Source organism: Hyla sarda, chromosome 5, assembly GCF_029499605.1.
Source record: "Hyla sarda isolate aHylSar1 chromosome 5, aHylSar1.hap1, whole genome shotgun sequence".
Taxonomy (NCBI): Eukaryota; Metazoa; Chordata; class Amphibia; order Anura; family Hylidae; genus Hyla; species Hyla sarda.
Window position 1 is genome coordinate 287,272,766 of NC_079193.1, and position 22,003 is coordinate 287,294,768.

General features: G+C 41.8%; 1 protein-coding gene across 3 annotated transcripts in view; it reads right to left on the reverse strand.

Annotated features, from left to right (window-relative positions):
* Positions 1 to 22,003, reverse strand: part of RB1CC1 (RB1 inducible coiled-coil 1) — a 153,615-nt gene that overhangs the window by 75,286 nt on the left and 56,326 nt on the right. For all 3 annotated transcript variants that reach the window (XM_056521914.1, XM_056521912.1, XM_056521913.1), the window contains exons 7-8: positions 21,557 to 21,727; positions 775 to 959 (exon numbers count right to left, since the gene is read on the reverse strand). In XM_056521914.1, coding sequence (XP_056377889.1) covers positions 775 to 959; positions 21,557 to 21,727 — 356 coding nt within the window. The remainder of the gene's footprint in view (positions 1 to 774; positions 960 to 21,556; positions 21,728 to 22,003) is intronic.

Consider the following 22,003-nt stretch of genomic DNA (forward strand, 5'->3'; position numbering starts at 1 on the left):
TGTATAAATTCAGTTTTTTCCTTTTTTGCAATGAACCTTTTTTTTTTATATGTTTGTTTTATGCACTTTGGACAATAAAGTTGGTTGTCCTAATGGGTTGGTCCCTGTTCACCTTCCCCTTGTGGGAAGTGAGCTCCTAGACAGTCTCAGTATAAAAGAGTGTGTATGCGATGACAAAGGGACAAATGGCCTGAAACGCGTTGGTTTCCTGAGGTGTTCCAACTATGCATCTTTGCACTTTTGTCCATGTGCTCATTTTGTCCTTGCCTTCCATGGATTTTTAACCTGGATTACAATAAAAAAGTATTTTTTACTCAGTGATGGCTCCACCTTTCCTTGACTTTTAATTTACAAATCTGTTTCATGTTCTGGCACCAGTTTATTTGAAAAAGAAAATAAATAAATAAATCCGCCAAAGTACCCATTTAGTTTCTTCAGACTTATTCTATTCCTAAACTAGGGTCGATTTCTATCTGATCTATGGTGCTCTATTTTATTTTTTCCCAAAACGCATGAGAATGCTATAAACATATGACAGTCAATAAAAATGTAAGCATAACAAAATTAAATAAAACCAATCTAAAAGACTAAATGAAAATAAGTCAATATGGCAGTGTTTCCTAACCAGAGTGCATCCAGCTGTTGCAAAACTACAACTTCCAGCATGCCCTGACAGCCAAAGTTTTGCAAACGCTAAATGCACACTGGTTGGGAAACACTGCTATTTTGGGAAAAACTGAAATCTAGAAATATCATCAACAGACAGAGTCTTACTTTAATCGAACTTGTAAGTTATTGGCAAGCTCCTGTTTGGCAGTGGTACATTTCTGTTTGATATCCAACAGCTTTCTGTGGTTTGTTAACATGATCATCAGTTGATTTGCATGGCTCAAACACAAATCAGGTAATACAGAGGGGTCCTTCAAGTTTTCAGCCCGCTTCTGATTGGCTAAAAATCCCTACAAGGAACAAAAAGTTATTTTGATAAAAAATGAATACAAATACCACTTTTAACCACATAATGAAATGATAATACATACAATATACCAACATGCTGTCACTTGATTCATAGTTAAACTGGTTAACAAGCCAATGGCATGAATGCCTTTGTTTCTTTAGTTGCTTTATTTAATAAAAAAAAATAATAATAATTTGCCCGCCCTCATGTGTCAGAAAGAAGTGGCCTAGGGTCCGCATCACCTCTCGCCGTTTAAAGGAGAACTTCTGCTAAAATTAACTTACAGGATAGGGGATAAGTAGCTGATTGCAAGGAGTCCGACTACTGGGACCCTCCACGATCACCAGGATGAGACCTAGCGCTCAGTGAGGAGCGCATGCTGCAGGTGGCATGTGCTCCATTCATTTCTATGGGAGCACCAAAAAGACCATAGAACAGCACTCTGGCATTATCAGCGCTCTTATAGAAATGAATGAAGCATGTGCCATCTACCGGTAGACAACAAGCGCTCCTCACAGAGAGCCGGGGTCCCAGAGGTCGGACCCTGCGATCAGCTACTTATCAGTCGATAGGGGATAAATAAACTATTATCCAGGATCGCCGGAGTTCTCCTTTAAGCTCCCCATGTGATTGATACACAGGGCTCACAGCAGCCCTCTGATGTCTGCCCACACATGTGCCGTGAATGTGTATTATAGAGGGTACTCCACTCCCCAGCGTTCTGAACATTTAGTTTCGAAAGCTGGTGCAGCCTTCGGGGGTCGCCACGCCTCCTCGTGACATCATGCTCCGCCCCTCATGATGTCACGCCCGCCCCCTCAATGCAAGTCTATTGGGGGGGGGGGTAGTCACACCCCCTCCCATAAACTTACATTGGAGAGGGAGGGGGTGACGCGTGACGTCACAAGGGGGCATGGCGACTCCTGAAGCCTGCACCAGGTTCGAAACTAAATGTTCCGAATGCTGGGGAGTGGAATACCTCTTTAATGCTCCCCATACATGTGCTGTAATACACACAGAAAACGCATGAACTGGCATTTTTTTTATTTATGAAAGAAAGCAACAAAAGAAACAAACAAAAGGTATGCTTGGAATTAGCTTAACTACCATACATGTGGACTGTTTTACAACTATAGATCAGGTAACAATCTTTAATGCTGAAAAAAATCAATGGGAAAGTGTAATAATATACTTTTGTTAAAAATCCCCTATTAATCTCTACCTATAACACTTACCAGTCTACTACACACTGTCATTCTGCCCTTCTAACTATTTACATTATTCTACTGCTTCAAAAAAAGAAAAGGAACTATGTAGACAGTACATATTGCATCATTACTATACGATGTGGAGCACTTTTAAAACTGCTTTTCTGCACTATGAAGTACAGACAGGAGGACATCTGGATATGGTAAAAAAAAAAAAAAAAAAAAAACTATTTACTGTATAGAACATGTGGTTACTATTGGTTACCCTCAAAAAAGTGTTAAATGAAAAATGTTATATATGAATAAAACAAATACAACAGTATTTCAGAAATTGCTTAAATGGGCGCTGTCAGATTCAAAAACTTTTTATATATTGTTAATGATGAAAATTAAAAACCTTTTGTAATATGGTTATTAAAAATGTTTCAAATATTTAATAAAGAAAACGGCTCTCAAAAAAATCCCACCACTAGGGGTCCCTATACCTACTGGGACACTAACCAGTCCTGCAGCAGCACCAGGCTTGTCCATAAGTCATGAACAAGAGATGACTCATGGACGAGGCTGCATGAGCGGACACACCAATCACCTCCCACCACCACAAGGAAGAGACACGCCCCCATCCTCTCTGAAGATTTCTAACAGTGTGCTAGTGAAAATAGGTATTTTTATAATAAATATAGGCAATAGAGGCATAAAAATTAGATGCACATGGTCAAGATCAGGTACTGAGTAACATAATAATTCTTTTTTTGTGGGATGATAGGTATGCATTAACTATCACGCACCACCTGCACTGAAGGCATAGAGGATCGAACACTAAACATTATGTAGTTGGGTATTCATGATATTGTGAATGTACTGCTGAACTTTTCCCATTAACATTTACTTTCATTAAAATGATGCATCTCCTGCCTGAAGGGAACATGGCAGTCCCAATAATACAGGTAAGCAGATAAAAGCCAATGTCTGGCAAGTAAAATGAATATTTGTATGTAATGTAGAGTATAGAAATGAGATACATAATTCACATAGAAAAGCATGGTATGATTTGCATTATTGTGGTGGAATCTAATAAGCATTGGAGTCAGCACAGTGCTATCTGTAACCCAAGCCTAGCAGTGGGAATTCACATTGGAATCAGCTAGTGGAACACTACATGGAAGAACTTCATGACGTACAATGCTCTCTTGACTGAAAACTGTTACAATGTTAAAGTGATTGAAAACATAACACAACAACACAAAATGCACATGTCTTGAATAAACTTAAGTGGAAATCAACAATAAGTGCCCCATACTTTAAACCCTGAAGCTAGACACTAATAAGATAAAAGCTTTCTAACCTACAAAAATATTTAATGTTTGTTCTACTATATTAGACCAATTTAGTATAGGTAAATGATATACCCTGCCTGTGGGGTTGCTCAACCAAATAAATAACATATGGGTGCTTCCCTAGTGTTTAAAAAGTTCCAAAAATAAATAAATAAAAAAGAGAAAAAAAAAAAACACTCCAAGATGGCGCACACCAAATAATGAAAAATACAATACTTTATTAATTACACATGATACATAATACATGGGAAACCCTCTGAAATCTATTAAAACATCCACATGAAAGGCAAATAACTCTACATGGCCATGGATTCCACCCCCTTGGTGCTAAAACCCCAATACTGTGTGTGCAACTGTGCCCAATAAACTGTCTGTATAGTATGCTGTCCTATGTAAATCCAACTCCTGCCTAGTAGAACCCAGTCCCAGTTAAAGGGGTACTCCGCTGCTCAGCGTTTGGAGCACACTGTTCCGAATGCTGGAGCTCGTGAAGTCATAGCCCTGCCCCTCGTGATGTCACGCCCCGCCCCCTCAATCCAACTCTATGGGGGGTGGGGAGTGACAGGCTATGACGTCACAAGCTCGTGTCGGCTCCAGCATTTGGAACAGTTTGTTCCAAACACTGAACAGCGGAGTACCCCTTTAACTAACTACTAATGATATGCAACTTCACAATTGCAGAGGGTTACAAAATAGTAGACATCAGACCAGTAGAGCGAGTTCACAATGGTACCTGGACAGCACATGTTAAATAGTGACTTTCTTTGTACTAGTCAACAGCCAAAGTGACTCACAGAAGTTGAAACATGTATTTTTAAAAGTAGGAACAGACAATTATTAGTTACATAAAATCAGATTGAATTTAACACTTATTTTTTATTGGGTTAAGCAATTTTAAAATGGTTGTGGTCACCTCCCAGCAGATACCCTTAAGGGTCTACTCACGCGTACAGTATTGTGCACAGATTTGATGCGCAGGATTTCAAGCTGTGTTTAGTTTACATTGAAATCTGCAGCAGAAAATCTTGCGCATCAAAACTGCACAGAATACTGTATGTGTGAATAGACCATAATGCAGATCTTGAACTACTTCTGAAGATGGCACCACTCAAGAGAAAACAGCTTTAACATTCAAAAACAGATTCAAAAACTTGTTCTATGTTGGTTGTACATTTTGGCAAAATATTAACATATTTAATATACCTCATAAGAAAAGTTTTATAAAATCATGGCTTATAAATAAACACCACAAGGGGTCCCCATACCATCCAGAACATGATCCTGTCTGGCTGTAGAATCATCTTTGGCTAAGCAGAAGCACAGGCAAGGACAAAGTTCTGTTATGTAAGGGTGGGACTAACCCTGCTTTGTGCTCACCTCTGTTCTATTAGGCTGTAGCATGAAAATAAGGAGGGGTTTACAGAGCAGCCTGCAGTGATTGGATAAATAGACCCAGCACAACACAGCAGACTCAAGGAGGAAGATGAGTCATGCAGAGTGAAGATACGCCCCCTCTAAAGCACAGGATGACATCCAAGTGAGTAACAAATAGATGGTATTTGTAAAAGAAATATAGGTGCAAGACACAAAAAAATATATATGTACGTGATCAGGATTAGGAACGGAGTAACATATGGCTTGTTTTTGTGGTATATAACAGGTAGGCTTTAAGGAGTTAGGCAATGAGAGACCGGTAAGTGACACTTAAAGGGGAATTCCGGTGGAAACAAGTAGAAAACAAATGTTTTCAAATCAACTGGTGCCCGAAAGTTAAACAGATTTGTAAATTACTTCTATTAAACAATCTTAATCCTTCCAGTACTTATTAGCTGCGCTAGAAAACAAAGAACTTTGTGAATTTATTTTCTGTCTGACAAAAGTACTCTCTGCTGACACCCCTGTCCGTATCAGGAACTGTCCAGATTAGCATCATATCCCCATAGAAAACCTCTCCTGCTCTGGACAGTTTGTGACATTGACAGAGGTGTCAGCAGAGAGCACTGTGGTCAGACTGAAAATAACTTCCCGAATTTCTCTGTAGTATACAGCAGCTGATAAGTACTAGAAGGGTTAAGATTTTTAAATAAAAATGATTTACAAATCTGTTCAACTTTCTTGCACCAGTTGATTTGAAAACATTTTTTTCCACCAGAGTACCCCTTTAAAGCCTGTGGGACTGTAAACACTTGCTGATGAGCTACAGAGAAGAAATAGGAAACTCTGGGCCTAAATAAGCATGCCCTAGAGAAAGGGAATTTGTCCTGATAATGAAAAGCATGGCAAAAATTAAGTATATATTTTTTTCTTATTTCTAAAAGATTTGTGCATTAACAACTGTTCAAAAAATTATATTCTGATAAACCTTTTACTCAAGCTATTACAACGTGAATAAGTAACACTAAGAAGACAAATAAGACAAAACTTTCTCAACTTATTTTCACATTAGGCTAAGTACACATTGTCATGTAAAAACTTCCTTAGCACATGAAGTGGGTGTATCTATCGCGACAATTTTCCATTCAACTTCCACTCGGGATGCAAATGGGATATAAATCACACCCAGCAGAGCCCATACACTCCAGATATATGCTACTACCACTTATACAGCCCGACTATAGGCAATAAGACCCAACACACATACACTCAATCACAACCAGTCAATCGCAATAGACCGGTCAATCACTGATCCCTGTCTGTCAAATATCAATAGTTCAGGTTGGTGGATATGGTATGGTTTTCTAATATTTGCAGATGGATTTTTGGAATTATCTAAGCATCATAGCCAACAAACCCTACTTCAGAAGGACACTTCCCCCCCCCCCCCCCCAATTAATTATCAGCCCAACGCTGCGCTATTCTGCCCCTCCCCCAACAAAAATGAATTATCAGCCCAGCGCTGCCCCCATCGGGGTAAATACTCACATTTCACCCGCTGCCCTCCTCGTGCTGTTTGTTGCCGCCGCCGGCGCAGACACAAGGTAAACAAAATAAACTCAGGCATGTTCCGGCGTGGGCCTTACGCTAGGGATGGGAACGTTGGACAGCCGTCAGCCTATCACCGGCCGCAGCGATGTTCCGCCTCGGCCGCTGATAGGCTGAACCCACTGTCATGTAAGAAGCTCTGGGCGGCTTCTTACATGACAGTAGGCTCAGCCTATCAGGGGCCGAGGAGGAACATCGCTGCGGCCGGTGATAGGCTGACGGCTGTCCGATGTTCGATTCACTAGGAAGCAGATGAGGCCGGTACCAGACCAACGGGAGGGGAGTTAAAGTTTATTTTATTTTTTGCAGCCAGGGCATAGGGATACCACACAATATAGAGCAGTGATCTTCAACCTGCCGACCTCCAGATGTTGCAAAACTACAACTCCCAGCATGCCCGGACAGCCGTTTGCTGTCCGGGCATGCTGAGAGTTGTAGTTTTGCAACATCTGGAGGTCGGCAGGTTGAAGCCCACTGGTATAGAGTGTCAGCGCCGGCGGCCGCAACAAACATGAGGATGAGGAGGGCAGCGCATGCGGGTGACATATCAGTATTTACCCCGATGGGGACAGCGCTGGGCTGATAATTAATTGGGGGGCAGAACAGCGCACGCGGGTGAATTGTGATTTGTTGCCCGATGTGGGGACAGCGCAGCGCTGAGCTCATACATTCATTCCCAAGGGGGAGGGGCCCAACCGGTATTGCGGTATGAATTAAAATTCATATCGCGCAGCACAAAAATGTCGGTATTCTGTATAAACCGATATACTGCCCAGCCCTAACCTAATAGACTTAAAGGGGTACTCTCCTGCTCAGCTTTTGGAAAAAAATGTTCCGAATGCTGGAGCCGGTGCCTCGTGACATCATAGCCCCCCCCCCCTCATGATGTCATGCCCCACCCCCTCAATGCAAGTCATAGACTTGCATTGAGGGGGTGGGGTGTGATGTCACGAGGGGGTGGGGCTATGATGTCACAAGTTGCCGGTACCGGCTCCAGTGTTCGGAACAGTTTGTACCAAATGCTGAGCAGCAGAGTATCCCTTTTAACACCACAAGGAACTACCGCATGCCAGTAGAACTTTCTTCCCTTTAACTGTGTTAGAGTAGTTCCATTCCATACAAAGGCATCAAGAAAAATTGTGTGTGGTTCTTTTTTTTTTTACCTAAATTATTCAAGACATACTTTTAGCTTAGATATTCTCCACACGGACCTACAGTATATGTCTGGTAAACAGACATATAAGTCTGACGTAGGGCAAAAACGTGATGTGAATAGAGCCACGTACAAAATATAATCCTGAAAGTTAGTGACAGCCTGAACTGTTTACATATTCCTCTTATTCACTGTAAAAATGATTGCGTTACTTCATCCCATAATGGAAAATAATTAAAATACTTTCCACCTGTGATATATCAACCTCAGTGAAGCCAAAATATCATATAGCGGTATTTTACAGTGGAGTCATGCCAAAACAGCTACTGCTTACTTTCATTTCTTGTCCTGCACTTAAATGTTATTTGCTACTATAAAATAATGACAATCTTTTACTAAGGTTAATACGATGACGTGACCTGCACACACAGTGCACATCACTCACCTACAAGGGAAAAATAAATTCTATGTGTATAACATTAGAAAAGAGCTTTGTTTTTAATTCCTTCGCACTATATTAGTCTAAAGGGGGCCATACACCTTCAACAACTGAAAATCGGTGACTTCTGATTTATTATTATGAATGACACCACTGGAGCCCCTTTGCTAAAGCTAGATAGGTCTCATATGCAGAAAGTAGTGTTACAAAATATGATATTAGATGTCACCAAGAGGGTCAACACTATGGCAACAAGAAAAGTCGGCTCCTCCCAGCAGGATATACCCGCCCACAGGCACCTGAGGTAATCAGTTTTAGCTTAGTGTCTAAGGAGGTGGACATGGTCTGGAGTTCTCTCCAGACCAGGTCTTATGTTTTATTATTTTCCTAGTTAGGGAATGTGTTAGATTTTTATTCCATTTTCTTTCCTGTTTTCAGGTGGGGACTCAGGAACTGCGGTATGTATGTCAATCTTCAATCACAAGCAAAATGGACAGCTTCTCTGTAATTTGACATCCCATAGTTCCTAAAGGTAAAAGGGTAGTCAGCAGTGCTGGGGAGTCGGAGTCGAGGAGTCGGACAAAATTTTGGGTACCTGGAGTCGGCAAACAATGCACCGACTTAAATTTAGAGTGGAATAAAAAAAAAAAAAAAAGCAAGTTTAAATGTCCCAATTAACAAAAAGTTATAATTAATGACTTCTCTACTGTAAGAATAAAGACCTATGCATGCAGTGCCTTACGTAACCGCAAAACGAACACGTTAAGTGACCGAGAAGAAGCATGCTTTTCATGTGCTTCACTATATGGCACGCAACGCACAATTAGGAGCGGCAATACTTATACTTTCCATAGTGTTGTGTTCTGCTTTTACAGGGAACCCATCGGTAACCTGGCCTCTCACTGATAAGGGATTAAAGGGGTTATCCAGGAAAAAACTTTTTTTATATATCAACTGGCTCCAGAAAGTTAAACAGATTTGTAAATTACTTATATTAAAAAATCTTAATCCTTTCAGTACTTATGAGGTTCTGAAGTTAAGGTTGTTCTTTTCTGTCTAAGTGCTCTCTGATGACATGTGTCTCGGGAAATGCCCAGTTTAGAAGAGGTTTGCTATGGGGATTTGCTTCTAAACTGGGCGGTTCCCGAGACATGTGTCATCAGGGAGCACTTAGACAGAAAAGAACAACCTTAACTTAAGAAGCTCATAACTTCTGAAAGGATTAAGATTTTTTAATAGAAGTAATTTACAAATTTGTAAGTGTAGAAATGAAGACGGCACTCACCCAGGTACGTTATGCTAACAGTTTCTTTATTTCATCCACAAAAGCATGCGGGGAGGTGCATTGTCAGGCAGGTGTAAACGGCAGGAACGCTGGAGCTCACAGACCACATACGCCCCCAGCATAGCCACCGGTAAATACCTGCGTGACGTGTGGGGGGCGGGGATATACAAAAATAGGTGTATACAAAAATGTGATTAAAAACAATTAAAAACACAAGAACACACTGCGAGAAAAGAAAAAAAAATACAGTATGAACTAATATCATATAAATATTCCTAAATCCAACTTATCATTCATGCCCAATCTTCCTTGGGCGCATTATCCAGCGTGCTTCTACTTGTAAGAGATCCCTGCGCCTATAGATCACATCTCGGTAGTGCACTCTCTCGGTCCCGAAGAAGTGCAGCTCCGAGGGGTTACCGTTGTGGATTTCACACGTGGTCAATAACTCTCGGGGAACCCTTTTTACTTTTTAAGGAATAAAGATGTTCCCGAACCGCACCTGCAGACCAGACCATACACGATGAAATTAGTTCTGCAACAACAAAAATCTTGCAGTAGTACTTCTACTCCACCAAGATAAAAAATGTTACCAGTATTCAATTGCGGACACCATTTTGCAGTTGCCACATCTGTGGTTTCCTTGCAAAATTCTTCTTTTTTTCGTCTGAGGTGGAAGAGAATTTACTGTGGGTTAGAGAGTCTCCTAAGTTTTTAGCTCTGCGAAAGGCTATCATGGGTATGTTCCTGGTGATCTCAGCCAAGACCAGATCACTCTGCAACAAACTCCAATGTTTATTAATGGCAGCTTTTATAACATCACTCAAAGGATTATATTTAAAGGAAAAGGTGAATCTATCTGATTGTTTCTTCTCCTTCTTATCCTTATGTCTAAGGCGGGATCTCCTATTTTAAACCAAAGCCCGATTGAATGCTTTCTCCAAAATTTCAGAGGGATAACCCCTATCTTCCAGCCTGTCAGAAAGTTCCTTTGCCTGTCTTATAAACTATACATCAGTATTGTTAATCCTTCTGAGTCTGAGCATTTGCCCATAAGGAATAGCTGTTTTTATGTGTTCTGGGTGGTAACTACTGTAATGCAGCAGGGAATTTCCTGCTGTAGGTTTTCTGTAACCAGTAGTTACCAACCCTTCATCACACACTGACACCAATACATCTAAAAACTCTAACTGGGACAAGCTTGTGTTAAATGTAAAACTCAGATTCATATTGCTGTGAGATATGTGTGCCATAAAATTAGCGACGTCTGCCTCTGACCCAGTCCATATGATGAAAATGTCATCGACAAACCGGGAATAACTTTTGATAAATCTAACCAAGGGATTATTAGAAGAAAAAATGACGAACAAATTGGCAAAACTGCAGTGCCCCGGAGGTCTGCCTATACCATACGTCAGGGGTGTCAAACTCAAATTCATCGGGGGCCACATCAGCAGTTTGGTCACCCTCAAAGGGCCGGTTGTATCTGTAGGACCCCCCCACACACGTCCCGTATATGCCGGCGTATAAGACGACCCCCAACTTTTACAGTTAAAATGTAGAGTTTGGGATATACTCACCATATAAGGCTACCCCTCCTACCGCAATGCACAGTACCTTGTAGTTCCCCCCACATTAGGTAGGCAGCATGTTCCCCCACATTAGTAGGCAGCATGTTCCCCCACATTAGGTTGGCAGTGTAGTTCCCCCCACATTAGGTAGGCAGTATAGTTCCCCCCACATTAGGTAGGCAGTATAGTTCCCCCCACATTAGGTAGGCAGTATAGTTCCCCCCACATTAGGTAGGCAGCATGTTCCCCCACATTAGTAGGCAGCATGTTCCCCCACATTAGGTTGGCAGTATAGTTCCCCCCCACATTAGGTAGGCAGTATAGTTCCCCCCACATTAGGGAGGCAGTATAGTTCCCCCCACATTAGGTAGGAAGCATGTTCCCCCACATTAGTTGGCAGTATAGTTCCCCCCCCCACATTAGGTAGGCAGTATAGTTCCCCCCACATTAGGGAGGCAGTATAGTTCCCCACACATTAGGTAGGCAGCATGTTCCCCCACATTAGTAGGCAGCATGTTCCCCCACATTAGGTTGGCAGTATAGTTCCCCCCACATTAGGTAGGCAGCATGTTCCCCCACATTAGTTGCCAGCATGTTCCCCCACATTAGTTGGCAGTATAGTTCCCTCCACATTAGGTTGGCATCACACCCCCCCCCCCCCTCCCTCCCCACAGACATACAGCCTCCAGCCATATACAGTGTATGGCTGGAGGCTGTATGTCTGTGTGCTGCCCCACTGTGATCCCGTCACCGCTCCTCCGGCCCGGGGTCACATCTATTGCTATGGCCTATGGACCATAGCAGAAGATGCCAGGACCGGTCGAGCGGTGACCAGAACGCTGAAGAAGGTAACGCGCCGCCGGTCACTTAACAGGGCCTGCGCATGTCCTCCTGCGATGATCCTGCCATCCTCCTGTTCCTCCCGCGTCTCTATGGTTGTATGCACGGGACGTCACTGACGTCCGGTGCGTACAACAATAGAGGCGGAGGACCAGGAGGACCGAAGGAGGATCGCCGCGCATGCGCTGAAGAGGCGGCTTTCTTAAAAATTTTTTTTTTTAAAAGCGGGATTAAAGGTGAAGGCTGGCGGTGGGCCACATGACGAGGTCTGGCAGGCCTGGTGTTTGATACACCTGCCATACGTCGTCTAACAAAAATGTGTTGTTGGTTAGGGTCAGAGACAGAGCTTCGCAGATAAAGTCCACACACATCTCCCTTTTATCCGTTTGTTCCAACAAATTATGAATACAGCGTACACCCAGGTTCTGAGGGATATTAGTGTAGAGTGACTCGATGCCTATGGAAGCTAATAAGCTCCCCTCCTGCCACTCTACTTCTGAAAGGACTGCCAAAAATGAATTGGTATCTTTTACTAACGATGGAACATTCTTAAGTCGGGATTCTTAAAAGAAAATCCAAAAAGTTAGAGATGCACTCAGTAATTTAGCCCAATAGGGCGTCCGGGGGGGGGGGAATCCAAACTTTTGTGTATTTTTGGGTAAAAAATACCAGGATGGGGACCTAGGATGTAGAGGGACTAGTTTTAGTGCCATTTCGGTGGAGAGGATGCCCTTTTCCAATGCACTCCTGAGTACAGTTTTTAATTTTTGGGAAACTCTTTCGGTGGGATTGGATTTTAACTTTTCATAATTCGCCGAATTGTGCAGTTGCCTCATAGCCTCGCCCACATAGTAATCTTTAGTGAGCAGGACTATGTTGCCGCCCTTATCGGCTTTTTTGAAGACTACATTATTTAATGATCTAAGCCACTTCAAAGCTTTTCTCTCCTCATTATTCAAGTTGCTGTTGCCTGTGGGGTATTTTAGAGCCCTAACGTCTTCCATAATTTTATAAGAAAAAAGGTCTAGGTTACTCCCTGGTGCAATAGGGGGGCAAAATGTAGATTTAATTCCTCCAGTAAATGTTTCATAATCCTCGGAAATAGTATTGGTGGAAAAATTTCCTCCCAAGAGTTCAGTGAGGTCGGCTAGACATTGAATCTCCGCCTCGCCTGCCGCACTGAATGGGGTGAAACCCAATATATTAATGGTGGAGGGGATCTCTGCTTCTTTTTTATCTTTGATTTCCACACCTGTTTTATTTGCAAAAAACTTACGTAGGTTTAATTTAATTACTGATTTAAATAAATCAATTTCAAATTGCACAATATCAAATGGTTCAGGAAAACAAAAATTTAACCCCCGTGATAACACAGAAACAGCAGCGTCACTTAAGGTAATGTTAGTGAGGTTCACAATGGCTGAATTGACAGCAGTCTCAGTTTGACCCGAATTCTCTTTTGTAGTTAATCTTGCCAGGACACTTGCTTCTTCCTCTTGAAATTTCTCCAAGCAATGGAGTCAATTTCTTTTTCTCCCACGGCCCCTTCTAGTCCGTCTCCTAAAGGGCCCTCCTTATGCGGTTTCTTAGGTTTTTCTTTAGCTTTACCGGGATTCCCCTTTTCCGTTTTACCACTAGTTTTTTTCGCTGCATCGTCTGAACTGCTTGACTTTGTAGTCAAAAAAATCTGTTTTTTTGGCAGTCTTTTTAGGTGTGTTTCTTTGATTTTGTCGGGACCTGGGATAATAATTCTTTCCATTATTCCACGGTTTATTCTTGTTGATTTTTACATAACCAGAGAAGATGTTCCCATTATCAAAATCTGTTTTATCTCAGACAAATTTGTCCTGTTTTTGTTCTTTTATGCTTTTTTTTCTAATTTCTTATTGAAGGCTAGAAATTGGGCCTTCGGTCTGGAGTGTAGCTCCCTTTTAGCTGCGGGAGTAGCTCAGGTGTAAATCAGACCAAGATTTCAGAAACGCACCACCTTTCCTTTAAATATAATCCTTTGAGTGATGTTATAAAAGCTGCCATTAATAAACATTGGAGTTTGATAAGTTGGATTTAGGAATATTTATATGATATTAGTTCATACTGTATGTTTTTTCTTTTCTCGCAGTGTGTTCTTGGGTTTTTTATTGTTTTTAATCACATTTTTGTATACACCTATTTTTGTATACCCCACCCCCCACACGTCAATCAGGTATTTACCGGTGGCTATGCTGGGGGCGTATGTGGTCTGAAGAGGCGCGGAAGCACGACACAGCTGTAGCCATCACGCTGTGAGCTCCAGCATTCCTGCCATTTACACCTGCCTGACACTGCACCTCCCCGCATGCTTTTGTGGATGAAATAAAGAAACTGTCAGCATAACGTACCTGGGAGAGTGGCGTCTTCATTTCTACACTTACGGTTTTCTTGGATGAATTATGCTATTTGGATTGAGCACCCCCGTCTTGGTCGTTTAGTCTGTTCCCCCACCTGCGCTTGTGTTCAGCGAGTTTCCACTCCAGCAGTGCCGGACTCTGTCTCTACCCTATATAATTCACAAATTTGTTTAACTTTCTGGAGCCAGTTGATATATAAAAAAAAAAAGTTTTTTCCTGGATAACCCCTTTAAGTAAATATGCTTCCTGCAGGACTAGAGATACTTGTATAAGTGAAGGGAATGGAGGGTCAATAGTTCAAGACTGAAGCTGTAAACCATTGGAAAAACTGCTCTCATTCAGCTAAGGCTATACAAACTTGTAAACTGCGATTGTTAGCTTAAACTTCAAACATGACTATGGGATTCTACTGGGGAAATCATGTTTTATAATAAATGCCCCTTCCTGGATCATCCCACTGCCCTATTTTCAGGAGCAAATCAGCACATAAAAGATAACATATTAATACAGAGGAGTTGGAGTAGGGGAGTCAGAAGTACAAAAAACTGCGGAGTCGGAACATTTTTCTACCGACTCCACAGCCCTGGTAGTCAGAGTTTCATTTATTTATTAAAATGAGCTCAGCCTGCGGGCCATTGGTAGAAACTTGCCTTTCTCACTCCCGACATCACTGCTGATCTTCTGGAGCTGGTCCCATTGCCCAGAACTTGCTGTGTTTGGGGTCGGTACATGAAGTGCCCATTGCAGCTGCTGGTTGGCCCACTTTAGCTGCTGACTGGTGAGCAGACAGTGCACGTTCCCATGCCAAACACTGCAGGTGCTGTGCAACGGAAGTGGCCCTAGGAGAAAGGGGGGTGGGGTAAGGAAGGTAAGAATATCTTGTTTTTTTCCATCCAGGCTGAGCATATTTATAAAGAAAGAAAACAATAATAAAAACTACTCTGAATACCCCTTTGATGTAAAGAGTAAACAAGCAAGTCCTTGAAAAGCTCTCCAGCCATTTATTTTACTTTTGCATAACATAGATGCTTTTTATTTGGTGTGTGTATTTATTGGTACATTATCAGGGCTAGTCAGTAAAGACCCCATCACATGGCACAACTGTTGGCTGACTGGCCACACAAACAATCCAGCAACGTTTTCACTCCCAATAATTGGGACATGCCTCCTTTTCCCAAAAGACAACAACATGAACACAGTTGATTGGCGCTCAGGTCTGGGAAGAATCCAACCACGCAGAAGGTACTTAACTGTTTCAAGTGATGTGCTCTACCTTTAGGACAGATTTTATTTATGGCAGATAGTTCAGTATTGCTGCTACACTACAGATACTAAAATGTGGACACATTATGCTCTTCTGAATGTGGCAAGAAGCTATCTTAAGAATCTAAAAACAAAACTGCAAATGGTTCTAGGAAAAACCAGTATGAGTTTTATTTTCCTCTAGCAAGCTTGGAAAGCCAGCAGAAGGACAACTTTTACAACCTAAATATAGAATCAATTACAACATTTTTACAAAGTCATAAAAAAGGCTTCAAAATATGATCTGGGAAAACCAACCTGTTGTATCATTACCTACTAAGAAAAGCAAGGAAGTCACATGATCACATTTAGATTCCATGCTCCATTACTATATTAAGTAGTATATTCATTCCTATAAAATAGTTAAGACAAATTCCCAGCATGGTTTACGTAGGCAACGACTTAACTAGATGATGAATCATGTCTAAACTTTCTACTATGTTTGCCTGTAATTGCTCAAAAGCCGCACACTATTAATCTCCTACTTCATTATCACTATTTATGTATTTCTCTGAAATTGTAGGCTGGCTGCTTCTTGTTCATTTTTTGCACATAGTTACTGATCGTGACAGTGTACTGTGGCCTATTACCATTACAAGGTAATGTATTCAAGTTTCTTAGTACTTCGGGTACATGCTTTTGAATACAAGCCAAAAACTTGGCTGAGGTCCATGAGCTGCAACATACACTGACTCCTCAAAGTTTGTCAACAGCGTTACTCTTAGGGCTTCTTCACACTAGAAAATTCTGCATGCACTAGCCTCCCATGGATCTCCATGGGACTCTACTGCTTAATTCACACGTCGGCAGCTTGGTAGCAGAATTTTCCACAAGGAATTGGATTCTGGCAGATGACTGAACATGTTCAATCTTCTGTCAGAACCCACCAGAGAAGTTTATTTTTCAATTGCATGGAGCTTATGTCTATGGCATACTGCCGCAAACATAAGTCCCAGTCCTGAGCTTTGTGAGCATCATGGATCCACTGTGGAAATTCAGCGAGGAAACTCCTTGATAAATTTCCGTAGTGTGAACGTACCCTTATAATACTATTAAAGCAGTCAATTTCCTTGAAGGGTAAATAAAATGTATCCCTTATTCACAGGATGGTGGTAATAAGTTTTAATTTAACTGAAGTACCCATTTAATTAGAAGGGCCCACCTACAATAACACTGCTGGGGCTCCTAGTATTTAGCACTATTATGTGGGTTAACCGATTGACAATCCAGAAAAGGGTTTTCTATATAGGGGTTGCCCTAGTATTCAGCAGATCACTGCATATTTACGTACCTGGGTGGGGATTCAAATGGTGGGAAATAATTTTAAAGCCATATTTACAATAAAGAAGAACGAAGGGTTGAGTGGTAAGTGGCATTTGAGTAAAATGGCAATGATTCAGTATGGTAAACGGTTTGGCAGCGATCTCATGCTTGTCCATTATTTAGCTACATGTGCCATTCACTTATTCAGCTGTGATTCACAGCTATCATATGAGAAAGTTTACTGGAAATTCAAGAGATGAAGATTAATGTCATCCACCACACAAAGCTATGTCCCAGCAGATACACAAGGCAATGTTTAGACACTTTTTAGTGGCTTTATTCCAAGGTTGTTTCCCTTTCTTATTTATTGGAAATCTTGGTCGACCTTTTCCATTAAATATCTTATATAATCACATTAACAACAAAACAATGAGCCACTGAAAGGCAGCATAGAAGGATAGGTGTAGAAAATACTGGAATCTTGTAAGCTTTACAATTAACAGCATATTGTCCAAAGAATAGGGGATAAGTGTCTGATCACAGGGGTTCCATTGCTGTGACCCCCGTGATCTCCAGAAGTTGGTCCTGGCTTTCAAAGAGATGACACACTCTCCATTCATTCTATGGGAGCACCAAAAATACCCAGGTACAGCACATGCAGAGAGATTGTGGGGGGATAGGGGATACGTTGTTTTTCAGTGGACAAGCCCATTAATATATAGAGAGAAAGACACAGTATACGAGGGACAAAAGGAGGGACCAGAGCAGAGAAAAAGACGTCAGACTACAGAGAGGGACAGTGATACAGAAGAGGAATGTATACACAATGGAAAAGATTCCGGTAACCTCACACCAAGCATGTGATAATCCTTGATGATGTTTGCACGGTGGCCCAGCCTAACTTTCTTGGCTAAAGGGTGACAACTAGTGGTGCAAGTAATAATGCATTTTTTTAGATCTTCCACTATTCATCTGCTAAATTCTTCTTAGGAAATGTGTGAAAATCTGAAACCAAGACCATGTTGCTTAAAGGGGTACTCTGGTGGAATTTTTTTTTCTTTTAATTCAACTGGTGCCAGAAAGTTAAACAGATTTGTAAATTACTACAATTTAAAAATCTTAATCCTTCCAATACTTAGCTGCTGTATGCTCCACAGAAAGTTATTTTCCTTTTGAATTTCCTTTCTGACTGACCACAGTGCTCTCTGCTGACACCTCTGTCTGTCTCAGGAACTTTCAAGAGCAGGAGCAAATCCCAATAGCAAACATATCCTGCTCTTGACAGTTCCTGTGACAGAGGTGTCAGCAGAGAGCACTGTTGTCAGACAGAAAATAAATTCAAAAAGAAAAGAAGCTTCCTCTGGAGCATACAGCAGCTGATAAGTACTGGAAGGATTAAGATTTTTAAATAGAAGTAATTTACAAATCTAACGGGCAGAGATCGAGAGTCCGGCACTGCTGTAACCACGGCAAATAGGTACCCACAGGTGTACAATTATGAAGCAATCTGCCTCGTTTGGTGCTCAGTCCAGAGACAGCAGTGACAAATCCAAATATACGTAGTGAAGAAATATGGACGGCACTCACCAAGGTTGAAGCTTCGATATTTTCTTTATTGTACAAACAGAGTGGCGGTGTCAAGCAGGTGAAGGAACAGGAACATTGAGGACCTCAGCCTGACCTTGGCCGTCCATATTTCTTCACTATGTAATTTACAAATCTGTTTAACTTTGTGGCACCAGTTGATAAAAAAAAAAAAATAATAATAATAATGTTTTGTTTACCGGAATATCCCTTTAACCACTTCTACACCAGGTCAGTTTCCCCCTTCATGACTAGACACATTTTCAGATTTTCTAGTACATGCCAAATTAAAACATTTAATTATTCAAAAGATTTTTGTGCCATTGTCTCGATAATACACAGAGCTTTATTTTTGTCATTTTTATATTAGTGGTATTATGGAAAATGTAAACAGGAATAAGGCCATGTTCACACCAACATTAGGAACATCCGTTCTGTTCAACCAGTTATTGTCATCAAACAGATCTAATTCTGAACTCTCCATTATTTGAAATTGATTCTTGGAAAAGTCTTTTAAAATATCAGTTTAAAAGGGTACTCCGCCTCTAGACAACTTATCCTCTATCCAAGGTAGAAAGGGGGCACGCCAATAGTGTAACAAGCGGCTTTGTTCACCCATCGTGTTTACAAAATGCAACGGTTTAGTCCAGTGTTTCCCAACCAGGGTGCCACCAGCTGTTGCACAACTACAACTCCCAGCATGCCCTACACAGCCGAAGGCTGTCTGGGCATGCTGGGAGATGTAGTTTTCCAACAGCTGGTTGGAAAACACTGGTTTAGACTCTCAATGGAGACCTTTCTCAAGCTTGAAAAAAGTTTAATAGTTATAAGCAACAACAAAGACGTGGTCTCAAAAAAAGTTTAATAGAGAGACTTAAAGGAAATTATATATATTATTTTTTTTAAATCAACTGGTGTCAGAAAGTTAAACAGATTTGTAAATTACTTCTATTAAAAAATCTTTACCCTCCCAGTACATTTTAGCAGCTGTATGCTACAGAGGAAAGTCTTATCTTTTTTAATTTCTTTTTTGTCTTGACCACAGTGCTCTCTGCTGACACCTGCTGCCCATCAGGAACTGTCCAGAGCAAGAGAAAATCCCCATAGCAAACCAAGCTGCTCTAGACAGTTCCTGATATGGGCAGCAGGTGTCAGCAGAGAGCACTGTGGACAAGACAAAACAGAAATTAAAAAAGAAAAGACTTTCCTCTGTAGCATATAGGGCTGCAACTAACAATTATTTTAATAATCGATTAGTTGTCGATTATTTTATCGATTAATCGGAAAAAATTTCACAATGCCAAAAAAAAGGGGTTCAGCTGATTCTACTTGAAAAACTATGTACAATGGCCATATTAAAAGTTTCTAGCATGTGATGTGACCAAACAGCAGCAATTTTGGATTGTTTTTTTTTTTTTACGTTTACGCCGGTTGCTGTCATTATTAATGATCCTGTACAGAAACCAGCGTAAATTTGATAATGCCACATGGGTAACTGTCTGAACTATTAAAAGAAAATGTTAATGATTCACTAATATTTTAATATTTCAGACAGTTACCCATGCGGTAGTATCAAATATGTAAAATATATATATTTTTTTTACTTTTTTTGTATAGCAATAGGAAACGGGGAACTAATTTTTATTGGGAAGCAGTAAATTTGCATTTTTTCTTTAAATACAGCACTCCTATACACATGTGTATGTGCAGACTGCAGACCATTGCTTTTACAGACCCCTTTAGACAGCAGCCCACCCCCCCTTTAGACAGCAGCACCCCCCCTTTAGACAGCAGCCCCCCCCCCCCTTTAGAAAGCAGGGCCCTCCTTTAGACCGCAGGCCCCACTTTAGAGAGCAGCCCCCACCCTTGTAGACAGCAGGGCCCCTCTTTAGAGAGCAGGGCCCCCGTATAGACCGCAGCCCCCACCCTTATAGACAGCAGGGCCCCCCTTTAGAGAGCAGGGCCCCCCCTTTAGACCGCAGGGCCCCCCTTTAGACCGCAGCCCCCACCCTTATAGACAGCAGGGCCCCCCTTTAGAGAGCAGGGCCCCCCTTTAGACCGCAGGGCCTTCCTTTAGAGAGCAGGGCCCCCCTTTAGACCGCAGCCCCCACCCTTGTAAACAGCTCATCTGCAGCTATCCTCTGTTGGGGCTGCCGCTCCGCTAAACAGTTCTAGCGTCCGCATCATGTAGTCCTATGGAGGAGCATGTGACACGCACGTCACTCTGCTTCCTCCGTAACGTTACGCCGGGCGCAGGGGAGGAGTGGAGTGGAGTGACGTGTATGTCACATGGTCCTCCATAGGACTACATGATGCAGACGCTAGAACTGTGCAGTGGAGTGGCAGCCCCAACAAAGGACGGCTGTAGGTGAGCTGTCTACCAGGGTGGGGGCTGCGGTCTAAAGGCCCTGCTGCCGCCGCCGCCCCACTTGTCCCCGCTGCTGCCTTGCTCCTAGCGCCCCGCCGGGACATGTCTATTTTCTGCTGCTCATCTCTGTACCCGAGGGAGATGAGCAGCATGTCCCAGCGCTGCGCTGATTGCACTAGGAGCAGGGCAGCGGCGGGGACATGTCGGGCGGCGGTGAATAAACGAAGGAATGTAGCCTATATGCGGGTACATGTCGGCTTCATTCATTCACTGCCGCCACTGACGGCAGACAACAAATCGGGCGATTATTCGATAACGGGATACATCGACAACGAATCCCGTTATCGATTTTAATCGATTATATCGATTAATCGTTGCAGCCCTAGTAGCATACAGCTGCTAAAAAGTACTGGAAGGGTAAAGATTTTTTAATAGAAGTAATTTACAAATCTGGTTAACTTTCTGGCACCAGTTGATTTAAAAAAAAAAAAAATGTTTTTCCACCGGAGTTCCCCTTTAAACAATGCATTCCATACACTATTCAAGTCCACCTCTCTACCTTGGACATATATCTTTACCTTGGTGTCAACTTTCCCTATACCCCTGTCTGTGATAAGGAGATTTCAGGATTATTTTCCACTACAGCATGCCCGGACAGTCTTTGGCTTTGTAGTTTTGTAACAGTTGGAGGCAACCTGGTTGGGAAACATTGCAGTATAGGATAAAAATAAGCAAATACTGCAGTAAATGTTTTTTATAGTCTTCATGACCCCAAAACACTCAAACTAAATCAGGTACTGACACATTTCCTCAAAGTACATCCTATACAAAAAAAAACAAAAATACTAAGAAAAGAGCTGAGTCTATGCACACTCTTACCTGAGCAAGTTCTTTTTGTTCATTAACCAACCTACTGCAGCTAGCAATCATTTGATCCAGTGCATAAAGTCTATCTTCCAGCCCCTTGATGGCTTTCATATTCTGATTATCCAATTTGGCAACATTTTGTCGGCACTCTGCCAAGAACGGCTGAATCATTCGCGGGTCCAGCTACAATTTTCAAAGCACACAAAAGAATGCATTAGCAAAAATAAAAGGTGCAGAGATGTCATAAATGAAAAGCGTGCCATACTAAATAATGCTGAGAAAATATGCTATCGTTATTTAACTCTTGGAAAGATCACATCCTGGTAATATCCAAGCGGACCTGATAATGTGGCAAGTCCAGAGCTTTAACATGCGATTGTGATGATTTGACAATCAGGTATATTGAGGGGGGGGAGGGGTTCAGGATGCCAGATAAGGCTGGGTTCACACCATGTTTTT